The 27845-nt window shown below is 39.6% G+C and overlaps 1 protein-coding gene across 26 annotated transcripts in view; it reads right to left on the bottom strand.

The window, feature by feature from the left end:
- Positions 1-27845, bottom strand: part of FNBP1 (formin binding protein 1) — a 104251-nt gene that overhangs the window by 45344 nt on the left and 31062 nt on the right. For all 26 annotated transcript variants that reach the window (XM_052815551.1, XM_052815557.1, XM_052815555.1 and 23 more), the window contains exons 2-6: positions 26067-26182; positions 20865-20921; positions 18112-18259; positions 5470-5532; positions 4530-4634 (exon numbers count right to left, since the gene is read on the bottom strand). In XM_052815551.1, coding sequence (XP_052671511.1) covers positions 4530-4634; positions 5470-5532; positions 18112-18259; positions 20865-20921; positions 26067-26182 — 489 coding nt within the window. The remainder of the gene's footprint in view (positions 1-4529; positions 4635-5469; positions 5533-18111; positions 18260-20864; positions 20922-26066; positions 26183-27845) is intronic.

Below are 27845 nucleotides of genomic sequence, written 5' to 3'. Positions count from 1 at the left end.
GCACAGGAATAGAACTATCAACTTTTTAATTTCTTTTGGTTTTAGATATGACATAGGATTGGGCAGAGAAGAGAGGAGGGAATGGAATGATAATTCTGTAACAATAATTTTGGATAATTTTGGAGTAAGTGTGATTTCAAACTGACAGCTGGCTGACTTGCAACAAGCTCAAGCAACTGTAAGCATCCAAGAAAGCAAATTCAGTAGGAAAACCCCTCTCTGCCCCAGAAAAGATGTCTGAATATCACAAGATACAAATAAAATCTTAATACAAGCTCATCGGGTATGGGTTGAAGACTTACTAAAGGTGAGTCAGTCAAAAACCCACAGCAAAACAAAATACCTACCCCATGGTTTTAGCAGTGTCAGAAGCTTCTTGACTTAAGAGAGTTAAGGTCAAATTTGCGCTTTATGTCTTTCTAAATCTACCACTAATAAACTACTTTCTAAATCCACAACACATCCACAACACATTTACATTAATCTCAAAACAACTCAGGATGGAACCTTCCTAACGTAACAGGAACAAAAATCAGAACAAGGTGATGAGCCCCGACTTCAGGACAGCAGTTCTGTGAACTCAAGTACAGTTCATTTTTTACTGCCCAAAGCTGAAGTTGTTTTCTGGCAAAATTATTACCTAGCATGCCAACATACGACCGTGCTACTCTTCAGCAAAGGGACAGATCCTCCCTGACACCGAGTACCTCAAACTGCTGTCCACCCCCTCAAACTACTGTGCAAATCAAGAGGCAAAGCATTCACCCCTTCCCATGATTGGCCTCAGCCACTTCCTCTTTAAAAACAGATTCTGAAAAGTCTACTTTGAAAATAAACCTTTAGAAAACCAGCTGATTTTTTTTTTTAATTGCAAGACGTCTGCAAAGGCACCACTGGGTACCACATTATCCCATAAAGATGTCAGCTTTTTAGTGATTGCAGCTCTAAAGAGAAGGAACAAACAATAGAGCACTTCCTTATATGTACACCAGCTCTGCGCTGGTGACAGAGACCATTTCCCCAAATGGGCAAAAAATTGAAGCAGCTCCACTGTGGTTTTTGAAAGAGAACTGCTTTACAGCACACATCCCACTGTGATCCAAATGAAGCTAAAGCTTACAGTGATACCTACAAGGCTTCCCAATATTAGCATCAGCATGTTGCACCATTTACTTAGTTTATAAGGATATTTTCACAGCACAGCTTTCTGCAGCACAGTAAGCTTTCTACCCTGACTCTGCTAAACTGAACTGACAAAACCTTTGTGCCAAACTGCACTTTGTGTTGACACTTAAACATCTCTCTGTGAATGTCGGCTGCTGGTAATTTAGAGACTCAGTATGAACACAGGAAGGGAGCTCAGGGGCCCTAGTCCACTCTCCTTTGATTCCTGCATAGACTGTGACCACCGCAGAGATTGAACACAGCCTTTTGCTCCATGTTCCTACACCAAAAAAGGAGATGGGAGGAAAAAAAGCTAAACACCCTGCTCTCTCCAAGAGCAACTACCAGATCGGCTGGCTGCAAAGATGATCAAGCCATACTGGCCGCAAAAGCGGCACAGAAGGCACGTGCCTTATGCATATCAAACCTGAGCTGGTCCTACAGGAAGAGTTTGGACCTAGGTGCAAGATACCCATACTGCACATCCAGCCCTGCCTCTAAGCACACACCCGAGGCCCTTTGCAAAACAGTCCTGGAGAAATAAGGAGGAAAGTAACTCTTAATTTGCTTCTCTGCCACTATTCTGGTTACTTAATCCTAGCAAATTGTAGGACCAAGAGTTATCCCTTAGGCAAGGCCATGTTAAGTGCTTGTTGCTGGCAGCTCTGTCACAGAATTTCCTGCTGCAGTTGTCAAAGGCTACAATGACTGAAAGCTTGAGAGATGAGAGCATTTCAGAGCCTCATACAGCTTAGCATTAGGTGCATTAGGGAATTGCAGCTATATATTCTTTTGATTGCATGTGTCATTGTGATCATTGCAGAATTTTAATTCCATTACTCTATAATGCATGACGCAAAAAATAGCTCTAGTGTGTGCTCATAATTGCAGGTACAAGCTAAAGTAGCCAAGGTGACAACCTCAAGCCAAAGAAATGAGGGGAACTGATCCCATTGCTTGAAGAGCACCTTGTTCCGTCAAAGTGAATAGCATTGGCTCTGAACACAGCCGAATTGTCTGCTTTCCAGGCCAGACAGATTTTTGGGTACTTTTGGGAGTAGGAATGCAGCAGCCAAGCCATAAGGGGCAAGAGAAATCAGAACTGCTGCAATAGGAGGAGGTAAAGTCATCATATTGCTTCATTTGAAGCTGAGCAGTTTCTGCATCTCCCTGGAGCGAGTCCCCAACAGCAGCGCTTGGTTAAACAATATCCTATTTTGCACTTGGGAGTTATGTAAGAGCGGTCCCAGTCACACGGGCAGAGGGAAGCAAAGAAAGAGCATTATTCACAGCCTGACATGGATGAACCCAGTTTAACACATGCACTTGGAAAACACTGTTCTCTCTGTTCAGTAATATTAGTTCACATTCCACTCGTTTTGATAACCTTTTCCTTCTCCATCTATGCCGCTGACTGGAAAGTTGACTAATGCCTTCTCCCAAGATTAGCCAACACACATAACTGCAACAGATTTATTTTCTTCCTTTCAAGATACCACTGAGCCTCATTTGGTAATAAATAATTTACAAATACATACAATAATAAGCTAGAGAAACTTTGAAGGGAAGCCCCTCTGCTTCACTTTACAGGGAAAGAGCAACAGAGTAGGGATTGCTTCCCAGAATTTACTTAACACTATCAGATTGATACACCACTAATATATAGCCTTTCACTCTGACCTGAAAAGGCCAGCCTTAGAAAGGGATGTAGAAGGAAGAAGTTTCAGCCCTCTATTTCAAATAGTAAGTCACATCTCTGTATCCCTTTGACACGGCCTCAGCTTTGAAAAATATCTAGGGCAAGTCCTAATTTTATCTATGAAAAAAATGTATTCTAAAATCACTTTATACAGATAAAGCAGAGATGATTCTCCTCTGTCAGAAAAGCCCACATGTGGTGTTAATCTCCAACAATCCTGTACATGCATTCATCTGTAAAGTGCCCTGGCAAATCCAGAAGGCAACAAAGGATCAAATCTGCATGGTGAATTTACAACTAATAACCAAGCAAATTACAAGACCACAGAGATATTTTTTGCTTTGATATGCAATAGCACTTCAGGGAAATTTTCTGAGCTTCTTTTTCATTTACTGTCCTCATTTCTAATAGCATCCTTGATGCTATCTGCTATGCAACCTCCATGACGCTCAGCATACTAGAAACATCTTAAGATCCCACAGTTGTAAAGAAAAATTTGTGTATGAGAGCTTCCTGGGATTGAATTAACTGAGAACAGAATGAAGCAGACCTCTTGAGGAGCAAAAGCTACATTTTACAAGGGCTATCTTGGACTAGAAAAGATTCCTTACCTATAATTCAGTTTCCTTTCCTGTCCCTGTAACAAAATGTTTGGTATATTTTCAGCTTCCCACCCCTTCCTTTTTTTGGTTGCCCCCCCCCCCCCCCCTTTTTTTTTTTAAAAAAGAAACAAACCTTTTCAAATGTTCTGGCTACTTTCTATCTACATGAATCAAACTCACGGAAGACAAAAAACTGCCCTTATGCGTTGTAATATGGCATTTTTGATCTACATTTCTGCATCCTCTGAGCAGATGTGTAACACCAAAAAGAGAAGCAATTTAAACATGCTTTCTCCCTCTCCATTGCTTCCTTAAGTTACAGGTACATCACTGGACTTGGACATTTAAACTACAAGCATCCTTCTGTACATCCAATTTTGAATCAACCTAAAGAAAGAAAATATTTCAAGTTGGATATGCCAAAAGAGAAATGTGTGTTTAAAATGAAGCATCAGTTCAAAAGCTTCACTGAATGGGGTTCAATGTATAAAAGCCACAAACAACTCTGCAACCAGACAGCAACTGAGATATGAAAATAAAAGCTACGTGCCATCTGTGACAAGCATGGTTTCCAGGATTCTACATAACATAAAAAGCTGTCCTGCTGTAAACCTAGGACCATGAACAACAATCCTGGTAATACTTCATTGCAACCAATGACATCAGCACATCTTCAAAGTGTTGCTCAAAAGGCAGAAAGTTTAGCTCTACCTGAATCACAGAGCGACCAACAACGTGTGGTAACTGCAAGCACCCCTCAGGGAGCCCTCACAAGCTTGACTGTCACAGAATCTGGGGTGTTAGTTAAAACTGATTTTGCATAAGCTCATTTGGGGCCACGTCAGCTATGTTAAACTCAGGTATCACCTTCCTGAAGAAAACTGACTGTATCTGTTTAGAATTTTTATGCAAATATAGGTCTCTGCAGAGATCTCCCTATTTTTAATTAACCTACAGACTGACTTAAGTGAGGCATTAAGCCTCAGAAGGTTTATCCTACCAGTGGGATTGAGGAACTAAACCTATCACATCCATGTTTACAGTCTCTCCACCCTCTGGCTCACCTTTTCAACATCTGCTTTTGTAACATTGATGTCAGCATCCATTTTCTCAAAATACTGCTGTGCTCGATCAGCTTCTTTGCAATCACGTTCAAACCGCCTTTTGCTCTGAAAAGGAAAAATGGAAGCCTTCATTATGGGAAACAAACATGATACCAAAATCTACCTAAAATCAACACCTGCCCCTAAACTGATCTGCTCTAACAACTGTCAGATTTTAGAACTCACTTGTTTACATTAGAATACATCTCCATACTAAAGAAGTTCAAAAAACAAAGTTACCAGAAACACATTTTTTGTTCCATTCTTCAGGCTGCTTGATTCTACCAACATCACTAGTATTTCAATATTTTTCCCTGTTAGCATCTCTTCTGCTCTCATAGACCAAATCACTCCCTTCCAACACTTAACTCCCTCGTTTTTATAATGCACAAGGGAGTTACTAAGACGCATACATTTGCGAGTAGGACTTCTGGTTATTGATGCCCCCTTTCTTTATCGTTTCCTCTACTTACAATCTCACTTCTCATTCATCACATGAATGACAATTCCAATGTATTTACTTTTGAGAAATGGCACCTTACTCAAGAGATGTTCCCATTCAATTTATTCATGCAGTATGAAGCTATTCAGCTTACAGTGGAGTGTCTGAATAGGACCCTCAGGGACTCTGCATTTCCAGCAACGGTTAGCACACTTTTCAAGTCATATCAAATAAAATGCTACTCATGATCAACACAGATCCCACAGAAAGCCAAGTGTACTATTAAAACAGACTTTTTTGTGTCTACCAGCGTATTTAAGACAGCACAGTTTTAAAAATCCCACTTCTACGGCTTTTATCCATACACCCTTCTTTTTCCAAATATAATGTTTGGAACCATGTCTGTGAAAACAGTATAAAAATGACTTAAATGTCACATCTGAGGAAGTTTCCACTTACTGCTTCAAGTTGTTTCCAGCAAGTTTCAATATGTTGTTGTGCCTTTCTACCATCATGGAAGTGCTGTTTAGAAAAAGAAAAGAGAAAAAGAAAACATTTTGAACAACAAAAGAACAAACAGTCAATTATGCTCAAGGAGTTCCAGAAAAAAAAAACAAAAAACAAAAAACCAAAACCAAAACAGAAATGATTCTGACAGCTGTGTTCTGCAACGCTGGTAAATTGAGCAGGTGTATGATGACTATCTAATGTCTCAGCAGGCTGCAGATGTATATTTGCATCAATTATAATGGTTAGACAGACTAAGGCTAATTAATCCCTTTAGCAATTCTACCTTGTATTGTTCACTGTATCTCATAATTATTGGTTTCCCATACCAAGAAATCTGAAGCACTTTTATCTGAAGAGTATTTCTTTGGTTACTGACTGAACACTAGCTCCAAATTAAAATTTCTCTCTACATGGAATTTACCAAGATGCCCTTGATTGGCACATTCTAACAACTGGTATTTGTCCTGATTTTCATTCAGACTCAACATAAAACCCTTTTCTTCCTAGTTACTGGCTGCATGTGTGAGGCCAGCTGTTCATTCTCTTGAGAGGTATTCAATTCTTTGGGTCCCTCCAGAAACCCTCCTCTCCCACACACTGGGGGTGTGCGGGTGTGCGTGCACACACGAAGGTGTTACAGAAGTTTTAAATATGAGATATCAGCTACGTACTAAATGACAAGGAACTTCTCCTGACATGCCTTTTGGAGCAAGACTCTTAATTGCAGTTGGTTTAAATAACCATTCTTAGCCCTTACACAACGCTCGTCACCAGAGAATCTAATATGCTTTAGATATTACACACTCTATCTTCCATACACCTCACTTTTCCTCAGGATAAGCAATTCGTTCGAGATCACTGCATAAGTCAATGACCCAGCTCCAAACAGGGAAGGCAGCCCCCAACTGACTGCTAGAACAGGTTGCTTACCTTACAAACCACCTTGTAAAATAAATAATACAGCAAGCTACAAATAGGAAGAGAGATGCCTTTCTGCTGTATTATTTACTGGCAATTAGGATGTTTTACCCAAATACAGGTATGGTTTCATGCAGTAAACTTGAAAAATAAAGGTCTGATATTACCAGATAATCCCACTGCAACTCACTAGAATTCATGTATTCTCAGGCCCATGCATAATCAGACATTAGATACATCTTAAGCAACATATCAACAGTCTGTCAGGGTAGAAAAGCTCCGGCTTCAGAACAGGAGCCTGCCACAAACTGCCAAAGTTAGAAAAATGTGCCTGCAAGCACGTTATAATTGGCAGCTACTTGGTTTCCTACATCTTCCACCAAAGCAACTGGTATTTTCCTCTGTCAGAGGCAGGTTTCTGGAGCAAACGTGCTAGTGACACTTCCTAGCTGCCTTTCCGGCTCCACCAGACATGCCAGTAAAAAACCCCAAAACTGCAATTCTCTGTCACACCACGTCCAACAGACTTGTACTGCCCTAAAAATCACAACGACCTTCAACTTGCCTGCAAGAACAGAACACCACCACACTATCCTGAATGCTCTGGATACTATTACCTGTAGTCCCAAACACTGGCTGTTAAAGAGGGATGCTCACCTATAGTTGAACATAGGGGTACTCTATAGCTTTAACTTTCTGGACAGTGTTTATCTCTGCACAAAAATTCTCAAAGGAGAGAAGAGAGGCACAATGTCAGTAATGCTTTTAATCCTGGGCATGTGCCATCCTCAGCTCTGGCTCTCCTCCTGCTTACCGAGGCGCGAGAGCGTGCAGCAGCCGGGCCATCGAAGGGAGCGCAGCTGACAGCCTGGCACTGCCGTGCCTGGGGAGAGACACCTTTGCCATGAACCCTGATGGTGCTTGTGCAGTTCAGACTCCTGCCTACCATGCTAGGCTTCTCCAAAAACTCAGTCACCATGTTATGACATTAAAAAACCCCACACATAACTGTAAAACTGCTGGGGTGGTTGGGAAAGGCTCCAAGAAAATCTCAGTTCCTTTTGTAGATCCCCATTTCCTTTCAACTCTGCATGTGACAGATACCACATCTTCCTTGCCAGGGGGCTTTGAAACGCTCCTCACTTCAGGCTTGCTTTTGTAATTAGAGTTTAGGAAAACAGTCCCAAGGAACAACTGTAATTTAACACCACATTTTTCAACATTTTGCTAGTGAGCATAGAATTCGTGAAAGTCTCTTAACAGTGAAGCCGCAAGTAAAATTACTTGTCTGCCTTCATACTGCGTTTCCTGCCTCCATCAGCCTTTGCTTGCGTGCTCCCCTCTTCACTGGCTCTGATTTTGCTGGAGCATAGGAAGGGACTTGATTTGGGAACAGCTGGCCTGCATGAAACCTAATACTGTCAATGACCCATAAACCTTAGGAAAACAACATGCCAGGTTAATTTAACAGAACACAACTGCATATAGGGGCTGAAGGATGAACTTGGAATCAAAAGCATATCAGATAACAGGACTACCCTGAGCTCACATTTTTAAGCCACTTTGCAGTTAATCAGTAATGTAACTTTAATTTTGCACAAGCCGTACCTGTTATTTCCAAATTTACCTTCTCTGTAAAATAAACTCTACAGGGTCCTACAAGTACACACGAGAAGCAGTAAGCGTGAGCGATATGGTATGGCTGCATCTTGTTCAGATTTTTCTATATTTTGCCTTTTTTTTTGAGCAGCTCTTTTACAGAAATGGAGCACCGAGATGTAAAATGGGCATTACTGAAGATTATTAAATAGTGAAACCAAGGAACCGATGTCGAGTAACAATCTGATAAATACAGGTGCACCACATTTTGGAGATTTCAGTGCAATATTGCCTTTTTTAATTTGAACATTTTCTAAATATATTTATAACGCCCAATTCTTGTTGTATTATCCCATATATATCCTTGTTATGGGAGATAAAGCTACACATGATAACAGATGCAATATGTATTGAGAGCACTTCTGCTTTTGTAAATCTTTTGCCTTCAAAGGATGATTTCTGCCTTCTGAAAATTCATTTTTGTATAAAGCAACTTAAGTGTGACCTTCAAACTAGTTGTGTATTTCTTCACTGCCTCCATTTTACGGGTAAGAAAAATCGAAACCGTATGGTTAAGTGATCTGCTCAAAGTCATACAAGAAGCCTCCAATTTCCTCAAACCCTGTACTACCTTCAACTTCTGCAAACTCATTTCCTTTACTTTACAATCTTCTTTAACAGCAAATGTCTTGTAGCTTCTTTTTCCCCCAAAAAGATTCAGCAAAAATAACTTTAAGATCAACTCTTCCTTGATAAGATTTCAAGATAGAAGTTCCAATTTAAATCAAATAATTGGTTATTCTACACCTGATGGTTCAGCAAATAGGAACATGACAAATGATTTAGCAAATCATATGGAAAACCACCATTCTTAATTAGTCACACACATTTCAGCAGCACACAGTGATGAATTTAGAGTAGCTGATACAATATAGAATACTACTTTTTTTTTCTCCCCAAAATGAATGTCCAAACTAATGCACCTTAATCAGGCTTTCTATTAAAAAAACTCAGATTACGAGCAAGATACCAAATTAACGAATCACACTTCAAGCATGCCATTAAGACATTTGCAGCAGCAGTGTTGGTTGTTCACATGCCATGATTTCCTCCAGACTTTTCTGCCACATCCACAGCATTCGAAGCACACATTAAAAACATGGTGAAGTGACAGTTTTGTTTTTATTAGTGTTCATTACTTGACCTCCCTAAATCACCTTTTAATCTATACTTACGAGTCTTAGGCTAGTAGTCACCATGCCAACTTTAACATTTCCCTGAGAAATATTTTATCCAACCATTAGACCTACTCAATAGCTTAAAACATAGCAGCATTACCCAAACTCAAACCATACTGGCTACATGATCACGACTGTCCATTTTTCCTGTGTGTTATAGCACAATGCAGTTAGGATGTTGCAGGGTGCTCTGAACAATCCATACTTGGCTGTGTTTTGACTGGATGCCTCCATCCATTCTACACTCACAGGGCAAGACCCAATAATCTAGGTTTTAGGTGATCTCACAAGAGTTGTTAAGACTTGAGAGCTTTTCAGCACAGCATTAAGTTGCTTATGTGAAGACTGTGGATTAGATCAACTTTTTTAAAAAGACCATTCGTTATATTCTAAAACCTCCCAGCTCAAGGAATACTCAGCTACAGTAAAGAAAGAAGAGTTTTAGGAAGAGCAGGAAATCCACATAAAGACACACTGTACGCATGAGTTTTTTTCTTTTTAAATCAAGTCATACCAATCGGTGTGCTCTCCTCATTACCATGCTGACTGTGTTTGTAACAGCTGGGGAGAAATTCTGGCTGCTGCACAATCAAAGACAAAACTCTCATTGACTTTTGTTAGGCTCAGATTTCAGCCATGTTGATCAAAACACTGGGAGCAGCGACCGAGCTACCTACAATACAGCGCCTGTTACTGCCAACACCATTACAATAAGTAGCAGTGGGATATTTTTGCAAAACTTTCTTGGTATGCAAGAGGGTTTACATAGCCACACAGCTCTCAGAGCAGACAACAAAAGCGTGTTAGAAGATGCCTCTTATCTTCTTCCTGACCTTTTGAGAAGAGTAGTAGAAAAGCAAGATGTAGTTAAAAGCACCTTATGAAGGACAATGCAGTCCAATAATTTTGCTGAAGAATTCCTGTGCAGTTTTAAATTTACAAATTGCCTGACTACCAGCATGACAACAGGGCTGCTTATGCTGTATCAAAAACTGACCATGTGAAATATTTTAAGAAAGGCTGTAACAAGACAGCCTTATTTTTCTTAAGGAAGTAAACAGCAATTGATTACATGGTTAAACTTAAGATTTGCACATCTACAGTCTGTTTATATTAGAAATAGTCAGAAAAATAATCTTAGTTAATTTATATGCATAGCATATGGTTCATTTGACAACATCCTACTTAAGAATTTTCAAAAGAGAGATATATGACAAGGCTGCTTCATTCTCTTTTCTGTTTTCAAACTAGATAATATAACACACTGAAAAAACTGTTACCTTTGACTTCTGTAGCTCTCAGCTCATATTGATAGTCAATATAAACACAGTCCTAGCAATGTAGTACTTCCTCCTCCAATTCAAACTCTATCTCCATTTTTGTTACAAGTGATTCCTAAAATAATGGCCAGTGTTTAAAGCATACCAGAGATGGAGATTAGAGAACATTATTTTTTCCTCAATTTTCTCAGCTCAATTTGCTAAAAGCATTGTCAAAGGTTTTGCTTTTCCTGGCTGCAAAGACAGGAAACAATCTCCTCAGAAATCTTTGTTTCCAAGAATAGCAACATGCTCTTGAGGTCTTATCGCTCTCATTTGTATTAAGTAGCGTAATACAGTCCTATGAATGTTGACATGAAACACATGACTATCTTCACACACGTTCATCAGCGCTACTTCTTAATATTGTGTGGCATAACCCTGTTCTCCTTTGCAACCTCCCATATGAATGTTATTCCTAACACGTGCCTACCAACTAGGTCAAACCTGAAACAGGCTATATGAGTAACTGCTCAAGCTTGATGTTAATTTGACTTGAATTGTCTCCTCCTGAAGTGGTGCATTCCATAGGAACTCCAGTTACAGACCACTAAGACCAAAGTTTCTCGGGCTTCAGACAAAGACCAGATCAGCCGTACAAGACAACCAGAACTAGCTGCTCAAGCCTGCTGGGAGACATGACAGCAGAATGACAGTCAGTGATTAGCATAAACCTAAAAGATGCTGTGGCAGTAATTTTTATGGTAACTTGCCGTTTCATGCTACGTATGACAGATTAAGCCCTTATACTGGGAATCATAACTCAGAACCAAGTAACTTCTCAGACACAGAGACAACCGTGCATTGTGCTCCTCTCTCAGCAGAGCAGCACTGCACTCCTACAGCTTAGCAGGACAACTCCATGGGAGCAAAGCTACAGGCGTCCTCGAGAGCACTCTGCTACACTGGCCAACTCTTCGAGCGGTCCTGCTGAACCATCTGGCTTCACGGCAGCAGGCCAGAAGGCCCTGGATTCAGCGAGCACAAACACAGGTATGACAGGTTGTTTGGAGATCGTGTACCCCACTCTCAAATCCATCCTTGGGGGCTAATCATGTCCATAAAAGCCCACCTGTGCCAAAGTGCTCTATGAGAGGAAACCTATGGACTTTTACTAAAAACTAAGGTATGAAGAGAAGATGTTTGTGTTTTTAAATCCTTCCGTGAGAATAAAGGAGCATGCTACTCTAGCTTCCACCTTTTCTAGCTCCCAGTCTTGTCACAACGCTTCTCTGCCACTGATCCACAACCAAGAGATGCCATCTCAACCTAATGTCTCCTTCCTCCATAGAAATGGTCTGTGACAGTCCCATACAACTCCTGCAGTGGTGAGAAAACTAGAAGAGGTACAAGTTAATGCCTCAACAGGCAAAGAAATACTTATTTCTTTAAATAGCTGCAACCTTTTAGCTGTTCCCATATAGCCTTCATTTATGCATGTACCCACACACAACTATTAAGACCTGCATCAGATATATAAAATGTTGAATGTTAATTAAAATGCCAGCTAAACATGCCCACATGTGTCATGTACCTCAGGCCTTGGATGAACAGCATTCGCACACAGTTAAGATATGCTCTACTAGTATGGCTTTATTGTTGCTCTTTCATTTTAGGCCGATCTCTGTGACTGTCTGGATAGAGCAAAGAGAAAAACACATACATGGCCGATACTCAACCTCGCTCACCCTCAGGCGTTTCACAGTTTTGCACTGAGCAGGAAATGTTACTGTTGATAGAAGACATCTCTCACCTCGTCCCTCTAACAGGCTGTTGCTCTGCACTGCAATATTCAGGCTAATTCACAGAAAATGTAACTACATTTGTTTGTAACCATATTTTGTTTCCCAATCAGAATCCTTCTTGTAGTAAACAAAAGCCAATTTATTTATTTGAACTATTATTTCATAGTTCAATGTGCCCATTCAAAACTGGGAAGAGTGGGACATTAAGTCCACAGTGGTCTCAACTGTAACCCTGCTAAATCCAAAGTTCATCTTATACCTTTCAACTGGATGGGATGTTATTATTAGTTTCCCACAAAAAATGTTTTTGGAAACTTTTGTAATAAGCACTTGTTTTTTCCATCCCAGAACAGTCCTTCACAGCACAATTAGATGATACGTACAAATATTTAACACATTTTCATTACATTTGTGCTATAGTTTGGGGAAAACCAACAAAAACTCAGTAAGAATACAGAGAATTTATTATGATCTTTCCTAAACAGTTTTCTGCATTCTATCATTTCTTATAGCTACTACTTAACACTCTACTGGTACAACTCAACTTAATGAAATACAGCTGAAATACCTTGTAAGAAAGAGAGGATGAACATGTGGAGTTGGATCATTGTGCAGTGTAGTTATCAAGCACAACAAAATCTCCTGGAAATGCCCAGAGTTTTCTTTCTCTTTATAAGTAGCTCCTGCAAAGCTTCCACCTGGCAAAATAACTATTTATTAACGTTTTATTTTTACACCCTTCGATTAAAACTAAATAATTCTAACTCTATTCATGGGGCAGTAAGCTAGAAGTGAGTTAGTCACAGAACAACAGCTGGGGAAAGCTCAGTTTGAATCTCATCAACCTTAAGTTTGAAGTTTGGCAAATCACTTCCTTTCACTGTCTCTCTTTTCCTCTTCCTACTACCGGCTTTGCCATTAGTTTGTCATTTCTGGAAGGCAGCAATGTCTCTTTGTACCTCTGCAGCACAAAGCACAGCTGTGCTCCAAACACACAGAGACCTTGAGGCACATCCAAAATGCAACATGGAAAAATCCATTGTGCGCTTGACAGGGTCGTATTCTGCCATCCTGTCTCACGCTTGCACAGTGCATTACGCCATGAGAAATCCTGTTGAAAACCACAGGACTATTTGCAGAACAGGGCACTATTCAGAATGAATGAATGTGGCAGAATTCCTCCAATTATTTACTTTGTCAACACCTGAGAGCCTACAAGAAACAGAAAGTTCTCTGACATGTACACCCCCTGTATGAATACACACAGGGAGGGTGCACACACTCCACCATAAAGAACCAGACCATTTTTGCCCTCACAGTACCCATAAGGATGCATTCATTCCCCATTCCCCTTCTATCCTGACACAAAATGGAACGTATTGACATCAGGTAAATTCTCTACCAACCACAGAATCCCAGTGCTGCACCAGTTCAGTCTGCAGCAAAGCTCTTCGCTTGTACTTGACTTTCATGCTTGATTGTATGGAGCCAGCCTAGCCCCAAGGGGAGGTGGAGGTAGAGGTGAAAGCAACAGCAGTAATAAGAGGGATAGTTCATGACTCCCAAATACATTTTTAGCAAAGCTGACATGAGCAACGGCTACACAGAGCAGCTGCTGCCAGAGGAGACCATGAGTCAGACCTAGTTTGTAACCACAGATCTAAATCAGAATTGTCCCAGGAATTAATTCTTGAATTTCTATCCAGACAAACTACAGTATTGACGGTTATCCTCAGCCATAGTTGAGAGAATACCTAAACCAAGCTATCTCCTGTTAAGCTTTAAGAAAAAAAGGAAGTTCTCAGTGCTTGGTCCGCACTAGCCACATGTTTGCTCCGAAGTCCTCTTAGGTGTCACCCAAAAAGAGGGTAGCAAAAAAAACCCCAGTATCTAGATTTTTTTTTTTTTTTTTTTAATAGAACAAAGCATGCTGAGTAACTTGGCAGGCACAGCAATGTGGAGAAGCAGATCCCCTCACCTAAGCAATTAAAATGCTGGTCATCTTTCTCTCATATGGAGAGTAACTGGTCTGCTTAGGAGCTCCTGTCACAACCAGCAACAGTTGCAATGGGTAGGAGTAGAAGAACTCCAGTACATTTTCAGCCTGGAAATGTATTAACTGTTAACACTCGTGAAGTAAAGTCCAAACTCCCCTCCTAACATTACTGGGATCATCTCCTTTTCTTTTGTCACAGACAAGCAAGATTAAGACCCAATTTTGTAATACCACGGGGCCCTCAGCTCAAACTTCACACCTTCCACAGCTGCCCCAAAGGAAGGTTTTTGTGAAATTGGGGTGGCATGAAGAATGACTGCAGAATCAAGTTCTTTCCCTGAACCACTCTAAGACATGATCCCCAACTCATTTGTGTGGCTTGGTGATAGAGGTCTTCGTACAGTGAAGGGGAATTCAGTCGCATGCATCTGGCCTCAATAACCTCAAAATGAAGGTGGATGGGGCATGACCTTCACATGTACCATAGAACTGACATTTCAGAGTTGAAGCAGCTAGCAAGATCCTAGCTGAAGATGAGAATTACTCACATGAGAGCATGGACACACTAAGATCAAGAGAATACAAGAAGAAGTTGAAGTGAGGAACTGTACTATAAGGAGTTTCACTTCACTAGATAGCTGGGAAGAACTGAAACAGCACGAGGAGCTCTCCCTCTTACATACATACATACATACACGCACTGTGTGTGAAAACCAGGCAGGGTGTACACCTAACTTCAGTGACTGTGAGGGCAAAACAAGTCATCTGGTATGGTGGTAACACCAACGAGGACTATCCTATGGAAGACAAACATGTAATACCATAAAGTTTAACACACTGATTGACTTTTGTTCCTAAAAATAGTCAAGTTTCACAAAAAGAGCCTTTGCCTGATTTTTCTTAATGCTTTCTGATGATCAAAACCCATCATGCAACAAAGCATGTGATCTGTAAAAATATAAAGGTAACCCAGAACCCTCCTAAGCCCCAAACCAGGCCAGAGGAAAGAGGAGGTATCTGTCTTTTGAACAACAGCACCAAACCACTGTGAATCTGCAAATCATCCCACTTGTCCAATGTCCAGACTGTCCTGCCTGTTTTTGATTAGCTGCTTCTTCCCTTATTTTCACCATTAGTAACCAGCTTATATAGAAAAAAATGACACAGGCAGCCATCAAGTACACCTTTCACAGTTGTCAAACAAATCCAACATACGTAAAAATTGCATGCCAAATGAATTTTATCCAGCATAAAAACAATGTAAGGCTTCATATACTATTAGATTCTGTGCTGCTTACAGACTATGGGCTTGTACTTGTCAAGGAAAAACAAAGAAGTGTGATTTATTTTTGTGCAACCCCAATCATCTGCTGGTGCAATTCCACTTTCGTCAATAGAGCTAAATGAGCATGAAAACAGAGTAATGCAGGCATGCATCAGACCCCATGTGTTTAAAGATCACCACCCTCATCCCCCACGACTCTATTAAATGCACAATTCCTATTGCCTATCATAGGAGTTTCCTTTGGAAAGGAAAGCTCTTAAGCCCGATATATTTGCCTGACCACTTTCTGCTATACTCGAGTTCATCTTTCACAGAGTTCTACTTAGGACACCTCTGTGTATCATTTCTATCTTCCAGCTGGGAAATTACAACAAAAAGAGCAAGGGGGCTTGTTTATCTCAGTCATACTGAAATCACTGGAAATTTGTACCATTTTACAGGTAATTGGACACCTGAATGACTTAATTCAAATCATACAAGACTCTGTGGACAAGAACGTGTGTCTCCCAATTCCTACGTGTGGCCCTAGCCCCAGAAGTGATCATCTTTTCTTACAGCTTATAGCAACTTGGTGGATTTGGTAGTGTTAGGTTAATGGTTGGACTCAATGATCTTAAGGGTCTTTTCCAACCTAAATGATTCTACGAACTTGTAGCATAACAGCTGACGACATATCAAGCAGTGAGCATGAGAACTCTGCCAGCAAAATTTCTGGAAATACCAAGCCATTCATCGATCTGTATCATAAAAGGTTTTCCCAAAGCATCAGCTCTCTCTGATATTTACACAACCACCACCTTCCCCTCCTGCAGATCCCAGCATGATTGATGCATTTGTGTTTTATGGTATGAAGTGAGAGGCTATGTATGAAAAATGCCTGAAGGCGGAAACAGTTTCCTTTTCAACACCATTTGCTCATAAATGAGAAGTCTACAGGAATCAGACAAGGATTCGTAATTCATATAGCTTATATTCATGTTACAAGAACAAAACAACCAACCATGACTGACAGTGTTTTCTGTTAAAGGCTAAGAATTATCAGCAACAGCAGGTAAATATACTGTCAGTTGGTTTTTTTGCTGTTATCACTCAACCAATATTAAAATAATTTTCCTGTCATTCACCCATTACCTATCTAAGCCATACTTACTACAAAAGTCTACAGACAAAACAAAAAAGGTAAATACAGTTACTGCTCACATTCTTTATAAGAAAGATAGGAAGTCCTCTTTCATTGTACTTAAAATGTCTAATAGATATTCCAGTCACCTTATACACCCATATAATTGAAAAGTTAGGTAAAAACATTGGAAGTGACAGGAAAATGCCATACTAGAATGCTTCTTTTTTTTTTGTTTTGCTTATTGTACAGAGTCGATGCTGAATAAAAGGTCATAGAAGTGGCTGAGAAACCATTCTCATCACAGCTATATGTAAAACATCCTTCCATGTTGCTGCCAAACTCTTAAGTCCCTGAAAGACTATACACCATTCTGCAAATTAAAGGTATGTCTATATATTCTGCTCCTCTGTTGACAGACTTACCATCCTAACACCATACTTAGGAAAAGATAGTAATTTCCAGGACTCTGGTCCTGCACAGCACTTCAACAGATACTTAACATTTAGTGGGACTAAAGTTTTGTTGGACTGAGCAAGAGTATTTTTGCACTTTCCGTAATGGACCAACAATTTGGAAATGAAATAGAATGCCCTGATGCTCCCTTGCCTTGTTGCACTTTGTTTAGTCATTTCATGCCTGTGTTATGAGTGTTTGTAACAATAATGCTTAGAATTGCTACTTTATGCCCACTTGTCGCAGGGATAAAAGGGTTCAAGATAAGGAAGAAAAATCACATCTCAACTATATGCCTTTCAGAGCTGATGACACGCAAATTAATCAGCTTTGAACATTTACTGTAGCAGGCACATAGGTTCCTAAATTACTAGCTAAAATACAGTACTAACATAAAGCTCCTAATTCTACCAGTCTTGAAGTATAACAGGTTGAAACCCAGATTCCCCACCAACACAAAACAAGACAGACCCCGTATTTCTCATTAGAATAATTTTTTAGAAAGTTCTGTTGACTAGATCTGGCTGAGAAACAGGAAAATGTGAACTGAGATCCTAGTAATTGTTTCAGTCAGTCTCAGTAATACAGTTTCTCTGTTTATTTCAGGCTTTACACAGTGCTACTGGACTCTTCCTTAAGCAAGCTTTTGGCTAACAGAGCCTTAAGCACAGATGGGTCTCTCACCTTATTTAGCAGGGATTCTCCTGAAGGCATTGCTGTCTGATCTTATAACATTTGATTCAAATGGTTCAGTGGCTTGGCCAGGGCACACAACCCACTTTTTTAATGCTTGGTTCTCAATGAAGCTCATGTTGATTAACTACAAATAAATTTTGCTTAACATTGAACTCCCCTACCACTAATTATCTGTCTTAAATAGCAATTAATTGTGAATAATAAAAAATGTTCAATTACCGATTTCCTCTCTTGTTTCAGCTCCTGCACATAGCGTGTTAACTCTCCAGTGATAAGAGAGGTCATGTTCTCTGAAATGACCTCATGCTGTCCGGCATAGTCATTCATTTCATTTAAAGTGGCTAGGAAGGCTCTAGTTGATGTGTACCTGCAGAGGACAAAAATGCATTTTGCTTTTAGTCCCTTTCTTTTCAGAGAGACACACTGCAAAGGGAGGTTGTATCCTTCTTAAGCATTTAGTATTGCTGCGTGAGACTGAATATGAATTAGCACAGATTTACGTGAAGGAATTTCTCAAAAGGAAGCCTATCCCACACACTGACAGTTGTCTGGTAAATTTATCTCGATTTAGACAGTTTGACATTGGCTCTTAAAATATCACAGTTTTAGAGTGCCACATTTTTTATCAGCACAGCTCTGGGACTTCACTATTCACCAAACATTTCTAGTTACACTCTTTCAAGTCCTACAATTCAGTGCGCAGAGTCATCAGTACACTCTACCGGGCAAAATCCTAAGCAACCAATTTTTGGCTAGCATAGTACAGAAAAGAAAACTTTTCATAGTGTAAATCGGATTTAAATCAGCTATAGTTTATAAAGTTTTCAAAAAGGTAATGAGTTTACTAACCAGGTGTTCATTGTCAACTCATATTTTTTAGGACCTTCCATTGCAAGGTTTATTTTTTGTATAAAATAATCTCTTAAACAACATTCCATGTATTATTAAAAGGAAGAAACGAACATCTGTGCACACAATTTCAAAACAGCAGATTATGTCACTAGCATATTCAGCACAGAGCCAACAGAGCTGCATTTAAATACCCCAGCTGGCTGTGCTGGTCAGCTGGAAAACAGCAGCTTTGAAGCACTGCACTTGTACATACTAGAAAAAGGATTAATATTAAATGGTAGCAGTCTGCACTGATATTATCACCTAAAGGTGAAAAAGCAAAGCAAAGAGGGAGAGATTTAGAGGCAATAGAAGGAAGTGTCACAAGTAGGGATGAAAAAAGCATCAGAGAAAAGAAACAGAAAAAAAGAAACTAAAAAAAAAAAGACTAAAAATATAGTCCAGTACAAGCAGCCACATTCACAGTCAAGCTGTGGTGCCTCAAGAGAAATCTCAGTTGCAAAAGACAAGGGATCAAAGCAACAGAACTACAGACTGACAATAAGCTTGAAAACAGATCATTTTTAGACAGGCTGTCTCAAAGCAGCGTCCGAGGCACTGAAAGGTCGCATGACAAGTCCCCAGACATTGTTTAGAGACATGAGGAAACTATACTGAGGTGAACACTGTATTTAAAAGGGCAAAGGATGCACAGGATCTTCTGTGCCACATCACATGAATCATTTAACTCCAATATCCTTTTCCAGCAACGAATGATGCGTCAAAAAAGGCCGTAGTAAACTCAAAATACCCATTTATGGTATAGCTACCCAAAGGCAGATTTATTCCTAATCCCGGGTACAGACCAAAACAGCTGATGTGCTGGTAGCGTAAGCTTCCTTGTGTAAACATCAATATCTCAGAAAACAACGGCATAAATAACTGATTCCCAAATAATGTTACTAAAAAGAAATTAAAAAGAAAATGAAAAGGCTGTTATCTCTGTTAATACGAGCCACTAGAGTAACTGTATACAGCAGCTTGGGGGGCTGACCCAAAAATCTAAATTAATATAATCATACAGTTGGACCCGTATCCAAACTCATTTGAAACATTTGAAATTTCAAGGTCAAGGGTTTGAGTCTGCTGCTGGGCTCTCCAGAGGCAGAGCAGCCTCCTGCAATACAAGGCTGCAGGGTCAGACTCTGCAATGCCTTTGTTCAACGCTGATGCATTACAAAACACTGATGTTGAGAAACTTCAGAGTCAGAGCGTTCTAAAGAAAAAGGTTCTTGCTCTGGCTTATAACCTGTCTGTTGGAAAAGCTCCTCCTCTAGAAAGTTCTCTTTAAAGAGTATCTTTAATTTCATCAAGGGCAGGAATGTTCTTAACGACATGTGGTCTATCATCACCTGTATCCATGTCCGCAGTGTCACTCAGTGAAGGAGCTGTGCTTTGACTCTGCCATCGCTATCTGTGAGCACTACATTAGTCCCATGCCACCAGGGACATATAGTCCAAATACATGAATCAACAGCAGTCAGCTGAGGCCATGCAACATCCTTCAACAGCAGCAAGCCATGTGTCCATCCCTCCCAGGATACTGGAAGTACAAACTACACCCTTCACCCTACTCTTCAAGAACCACTGGTTTCTCTGTGGTGTTGTAACATTACCCCTTTAGTAGGTTACTAATCTGTGTTGTCAGTCCATTTGAGTAATTTAATACTTACGCAGACTGCTTAAGTTTCATGCTAAAATTAGCAACTGTTACTGTTCCTGCTGAAAGTAGTTAAAGAGTTTGGTCATTCACTTCAAAGGGCCAGGATCATACAGTCTGGCTTAAAGTTTTTAAGGTACATGAAAAAAAACAAAACGCCCCCCCCCCCCCCCCCCCAAACCAGGCATCCAGAAACCATAACATACATATAAAGGGAATTGAGTAGTTACAGACCAAATCCAAACTTTGAAAATCCACTCCTTACTATGTACCATATAAGCCTATTTCTGCATCTATGATTTCTATACTCTTAACTTGACTTTAAAATCTTCAGTTTACAAGCCAAATCCTAGCTGGTAACCCAAACTTTTCCCCTTCCTCCATTAATGCATGCTCACCCAGCAGTGGATCATGAACATACCTGTATTCTTCCTCCTCTTTGGAGTTCTTTTTGGGTTGGTATTTCTTTGAAAGATTCCTAAAATTAAAAATACATGTATATAAAATTAAACTTAAAATCTCCTTTAAATTAACTGGATAATCTTTGCATGCACACACATTCTGTGGGGCTCCAGTTTTTATTTGCAGTGACTAGACACCTCTTCAGAAGTATGATTGTAATTAGGCTTTTTGATTGCATTGTAGTAGCACTCAAAGAATGGGCCGCACAGTGCTTCAGTCTCTTAAACTGCAATAAAGTAGCAGATTCTGAACCCAAGAAGTTCATAAATTAAGGCCATGAAGTCAATACAACCCAGTTCTGATTCTGCTGATGCACAAGTCTCCTTCACCTGATCTAAAGGAGAGACCCTTTCACAGTATAAACACTGGACCTTAGATACACAGGCATGCTTTAAAAACTCCACCCAGTAGAAGGTGCTACTCCATATCCAAAGGTCAGCCAGCCTATTAAAGCGTGAGTTGCTGCAGCAGATGACACTCATGGCTAGGCAAATTTGCCTGCCTTTAGCAGGATGCTTTCAAGGAAGAGAAAAATCTTCATAAAGCTGTAGGAGCTGCACTGAGATGACAAAAAGGGGATCATTTTATGATTATCAACTGGGAGAAACGTGAAATTTGATTATCCCAATTAGCACAGATGATTGCATCTCTCGTTACCCCACATCAAACTAATGATTTCATTTTAAAATATTGATATGTTCTTCAAGTGATCATATCCTGAATAAGAAATCTGAACATAACTGTTAACACATTTGACAGTTAGTATATAGCTTTCATTGTCCTGAAAGCACTGACTGCAAGCCCCTTACCAGCAGCACATCAAGGGTTTAATGAATGTGTGCTGTCCACCTGACACTCCATACCCCTTGCTGATACTTAACAGCTCAGCATTGCAATGCATATTGCACTGCAGCACAATACAACACCATGCATCCTTTCCACAATGCAAACCAGACAGCAATTTTAAGATCTTTTCGGTGCTGCAGTACTGGGATCTCCTCTATTCTAAACTCAGCCCTATTACTATATGCTTTCCTGCAGCCTCTGCAGAAATGGAAGCCATTTGTTTAAGCTTTACAAGGTTGTTTCAGCGATTAAGAATATAACATACAAGTGGTATTGATAGAATCGTTGTCTGAAGGACTACCAAGTTGCATTGACCTATCTGTGCCAAACTCTTTGGAGGACTCCCAGAACACATCCAGTTGAAAAGAAACAGCTTTTTCAGAGGTGTAACCCACTCCCTGTTGCATGCTGGTTTTACTACTAACCAGGAGACAGCAGGGCCTCTTGTCTCACATTTCTTATTCCTTTTGCTCTTCTTAAGGAATTAAGAAGCATCTGCCCAAACAGAGTAGTAGCCAGAACCCTGGCAGATTTGCACAGACAAACGTGTTTCTCAAAATTTAAGTATCCCTACTGGAAGGGATCCAAATGAGCATCTCCTTTCCAGTCTTTGCCTTCTCTGAAAAGAGCATGCTTTGAAACAATGAACTTTTCTGTAGTTCTGCGTACAGCAGCTTCAACCAAAGAATACCGGCACAGGAAGAATTCTGCAAAATGTTCTGCATGATTACAGTAAGTCTTATAAGCACTCTTCGTATGCCATGGGAATGCCTCCCTCCACACACCTGCTTAAAGAAGGGAAAAAACACAAGAAAACATGCACAGAAGACTACACTAATAAGGCATTTTCACACACACTCAGAATGCACTTCTCCCTGCACTGTCATGCTGCCCCATTAATTCTGACATACACAGCTACTGTCTTGTTAATCTTTAAAGGTGTAGAAATGCTATGGAGCTGGCACAAAAAAAACCTAGACAGTATGCTTTCACACAAAAAAAGATTCTGAAAGCATGTAACAAGGATTAGCATCTGGGTTAAACATTTCATTATTTCTATGTACTTTATAAAAGACAAAATATTTGAGTTGAGCCTATATATTTGAGTTCTATTTCACCCCCCCCCTTTTTTTAAATCAAAAACATACATAGGGTTTTAAGCAGGATACACACAAAAAAACCAGAAGTGACACTGAATCCAGAAGTATTGCTGAAGTTCAGCGTGCAATCATACAGTGTCATGACGAGAACACCAGCACTTCCCAGGTTCAAGCTCACGAAGCAATGACACCTTCAGAGCTAACTGATTAAAGAGGGAACTAATACATAAGATCAAAGACCAGCAGTAAAATAGCAATTCTGGAAAGATACTGGGCTAGCCTGTGCACCTGTCTTCGATTCATGTTTCTATTTGCGTTTTACCCTGCATCATTGTTTTTGCCTTTCCAGCTTGTTTCTCTGCTCCCTTATTTCCACTTCTTTGACATCTTGCTCTTTCTCTCACATTTATCATCCACCAGAGGTTCCCGATTCCTGAGATCTTAAGCATTTTTTTCCTATAGGTCCTCCTCAAGGTTATCTGTCCATCATCACATTAGGCAAGGCTTTTGACACACTTTGTGATGCTCAGGAGTGTGCGTGCTTTAAGATAAGTAGTGACTAGGAAAGGAGGACAACGAAACACCACTTCAGCACTCAGGGCACAGTGTCCAGCATGTCACATCCAACTGAAGCTCAAAACAAAACACGGGAACAAGTCAACACTCTACCACACTTTCAGCATCCCTTCCTTCCCAGCCTAGTATAATGACTCAATAATTATAATGTAAAAGAATTAAGTCAAATCTGAACTGGACTCTCAATCCAGGACTGATTGTAAATGGTACAAGCAGGGCTTGAATAGTGCAGGCACAATGTGCAAGGCATGGGACACCGGAGTTTCCTCCACTGGTGTAAGCAGATAAATTTGAAGCATCCTGCAAGTACGTAGATCTAACTTAGCACTTCTAAAAACCAAAATATTACATATGTATCTGCAGAATTATAAAGAGGAAGGAACGAAACATTTTTAAATAGAAGCAAATTAAACTTCAACAGATAACCAGGCTGAGATGTAGACAGTAAGACAGGAAGAATAGCTAGCTAGGGAGCCCAGAGACCAAGCAGAAAACATACATTTTACAAAAATAAAGTTCAGCAGCTTTACTTACACTATAAATAAAACTTTGAGTTAAATCCACAGGGGTATCTTGTGTTAACTTGTCCCTTTTTAATAGTATGTCTGCATGTTATGACATGCAGTGATATGCCGCAGCTCTTTTACGCCAAATGGATATGATATAAGAAAGGTTTGCACCAGGCTTGGGAAGACTTATTAAAAGCAGATGCATGACTTTTTTTTTTTTTTTTTTTTTTAAATGTCCAGCACTGTTTTATCTCAACATTTGACAAGTCTACATTTTTTGTTTTCCTTTTATATCTCTAATTTCTTAGATGACTCCAAACAGCATTGTGTTTAAGAGCTCCTCAGGGATGAATGTATTTGTCCTCGGATCATAGCAGGGTGGGGGACAATACACAGGGGGACGGGGGGAGACACACGGACGGACAGATGACAAATGCAGCTACATGTGGGGAATTAAAATACGGAGAGAAGAAACAAATTGACCAAGTTTGTTTTGGAAGTCTAGGACAGAGTAAGAAATAAAACTCAGGAGTTCAGAGTGTCTAGATAGTCACAGGTAAAACTATCTCCCACTTTCCCTAAACATTTTGTTTGTGTGTTTATTTTCATAATTATGCCCTTTACACCCAATAGTTGTCATCCTAAGAAATTCAGTGAGTCTAGTGATTCTTCACAAGACAGGCCTGCTCACACAGATACTTTGCTGGGGTTTCCCAGTCCACTCACACTCTCTTTCTTCCAGCTCATTTTGCCTCTGTAATTCAATCTCTTCTCATCTCCATAGGATGTGAGCAATTTGTTCCTGCACAAGTCATTTTCTATTTCCTGCTTGTCTATAGCAGAAGCCCTGGGAAATCCCTGTGGCATTCCCCTGAAAAAGCACATAACCATAAAGGCACGGTTTTATCAACTACCAGCTCCTCGTAAAGAACAGGCCATTGTGCATCTCAAATCCATTCTAACACAAGCATCAAAAATTCTGGGTGATTTTTTGTTTTGCTTTGTTAATAGACATTGTGCTTTAGATATATACAGCTCAACTAAAACCTCAGATCTCAACCTCTATAAGTACGAAGATGGAAGGAGTTCTAATATGTACTACTGTCATTAAAAAAAAAAAAAAAGGTATGGATTTACTGGAAGGGTTAGGAAGGATTAGTCCTGCACTCCCCTTCCCAGTTAGCTCCACCACCTCCAGTTTACCACCCTGGACCCTAGTACCTGCCAACAATATTGCACCACAGCCTCTCTCAGCAGCAGCAGCAGGAGGACTGTCTGTGTGTTGTACTCCCCTCTAACCCCTGTTCACCTCTCATTTTTTCTACCCTACTGGAAAAAGCAGGGTAAGAGCTACTCATTGTGGGAGGGTTCTTGGCACCCCTTCCCTTCCCCCTTCCCCATTTACAATGGATCTGACATCAAGGAGTAAGTTTTCTGTGTCTGGTTCACATACACTCATCTCTACCTACAACCTGATGGTCGAACCAGATATGTAGAACATACACAGCAGGAATTTTCAGTAATTTAGCTACTTGAGATAAATTCACAGGATCTCTGCTCTGTTCAGGAGACAGATCACAGACCACAAGAACAGTGGCAAGATTATAAAACTGTCAAAATTCAAATCTCAGGCTGCAACCTGGCTAACTACATAGACAAAATTTCCAAGGGCTGAGACTTTCTGACCTGCAGTTTCTCCAACAAGTATCCATGAAGAGCCTGTCTTATGGAAAGAAACCCTAAACTTTGCCTTACAACAAATGATCATTATTCTGCTGAATTCTTAAACCCTTCAGCATTTACGCGCAGCAGTCCTAATTTCATGGAAAACATTACAATGCTATCCTCAAAGCCTGAGCCATTAATCATGCATAAATCGTGAGTAAGCCCTAGTATGCTACTCAGTCACCTAAATAACCTTTATTTTTGTAAAGCATATGATTTTTAGCAGAGATAATAAAACAGTACCTTAAATTAACTTTAGCTTTCCATTCTCTAAATTAAAGCTATTCTCTAAAAGCCATTATTATAAACCAAACACATTACCACCACTGAAACAGTAAACTTAGAGATGATTACAGGCTCTGAACAGATGCAACTCAAAGTCCAGAACTTTACGTAGCAACTTACCTAAGCTGCTTTGCATAGCTGAGTTCAATCTCTGTTCTTTCTTTTACAAACTTGATATACTTTTCCAGAACATCAATACCCCATTGCGTATGTTTTTCTAAGTTGTCAAACTGGTCCTGCAATGAATCAAAAAAGAATAGTTTAGTCTCATTGAACTTAGAGATAACTAAAAATAATTTCCAAAGTGCATATCACCATAAAGAAAGTGTTATTAATATTTTCCATTACCACAGTTAGACATTTTTGTAGTGACATCGGTTTTTACATTGACAGAAATCTGTCTTTTAACATGAGACCAATTCAGTAGCATTCTTCATTCCTCATTTCTGAATCAGTTTTGTTTCAGAAATTCTGGCAATTCTACTGAATATGACCCTCTAATATAAAGACGTACTTCGACAAAGGATAAAAAATAGATATTCTTGCCAGTATTTTATTTTAGTCTAAAGAGTTAATAGAAGTTCCATGAATTTGGTGTCTACTCCTTATTAATAATTCTGATTTTTGCCTGAAAAACACAGATTTAGACTCCAGCTTTGTCAGCGTTAGGAATTTAAAACATTGTTTAGAACAGCTAACAATCTTTTCATGGAACAGAATTTACTTCCCCTATAGCCTGTTTTGTTCTAAAACAGAAGGCGTGCTAACAAATGATGCCATAAAAAAAAAAAAATCACATTAGCTAAGTTTTCTTGTCTCCCTCCATTTATATACAGATGCTACTTTGTTCTTCAAATATTGTTGCCCTCAAAAAAACAGTCACACATGTTTTCAATAAAATCTTTTTCAATCAAGAACATTCCACAAGTCAGTCTGGGATTTGAAAATGCCAAGAGAAATTAAGCAACTCTAAATCCAAATTAATTATCCAAGCCAGCTTATTACTATCTGAAGATTTAACCTAAAATTACCTTGTTTTTTAAAGTTTAGTTACTTTAACAACACTCAAATTCCATAATCATCCATCCCACACAGCATTTCAGAAGTTAATGTTTCTACAAGACTTGAAAAATATTTTTTAAACTGTGATACACAGAATACTTATCCTGACAGAAACACAGTGTAATCAAGGTCTTTAATATCAGCCTGACTTATCTAGTATCAGGTTCCATAATGGTTTACACGGAAAATAGAGAGTAAGTTTGTACATCTGCAGTACAAAGGTTAGATTTACAACATTTTCCAAAAAATTGTCCACAGCAATAGATTCGGGTCAGATGCTTAGCTGCCACAATTAAAGCTTCTCACAGAAGCAATGCTTCTTTCCACCTGCCAAAGATTTGGTCTTGTGACTTTCCGTTTGTAGGGCTATCATCAAATGTTATCAAAGCAATACAAACCCACTTCCTTAGATGCACAGAGTAGAAAAATAACAGAAAACTACTACAAAGCCTAGTTTATTAATATGTTGCTTTTAAGCAAATACCACTTTCTGCTTTGTAGCATATCTGGCTCTGACAGTAAATTAGGTCGGTATCAGTAGAGATTCTTCCAGCATTGAACAAAACAGTCACATACACAAAAGCTGCTACTTGCTAACAGAACTGCTTTAGCTGTATTTTGAAGGGAAGAAATAGGAACCATGTTACATGTGGAAAATTTGCAAAACTCTAGCAAGAAGCTAGTTAAGACAGCAGGTAACATGCATGGAATAGGACACACAGGGTTTGTGTATCCGAATATTTGCTGTGGTTTAGCATAAGGTACTATTTTAAGCCAGTTCAGCCAAACCAGACTAAGCTTCAGTTGAAATTATGTCACTATTAGTCAATTCAAGAG

This window comes from Harpia harpyja, chromosome 19 (assembly GCF_026419915.1).
Source record: "Harpia harpyja isolate bHarHar1 chromosome 19, bHarHar1 primary haplotype, whole genome shotgun sequence".
In the NCBI taxonomy this organism is placed as follows: Eukaryota; Metazoa; Chordata; class Aves; order Accipitriformes; family Accipitridae; genus Harpia; species Harpia harpyja.
Note: the sequence above shows the minus strand (reverse complement) of the source record. Positions and strands in the feature narration are given on the sequence as shown.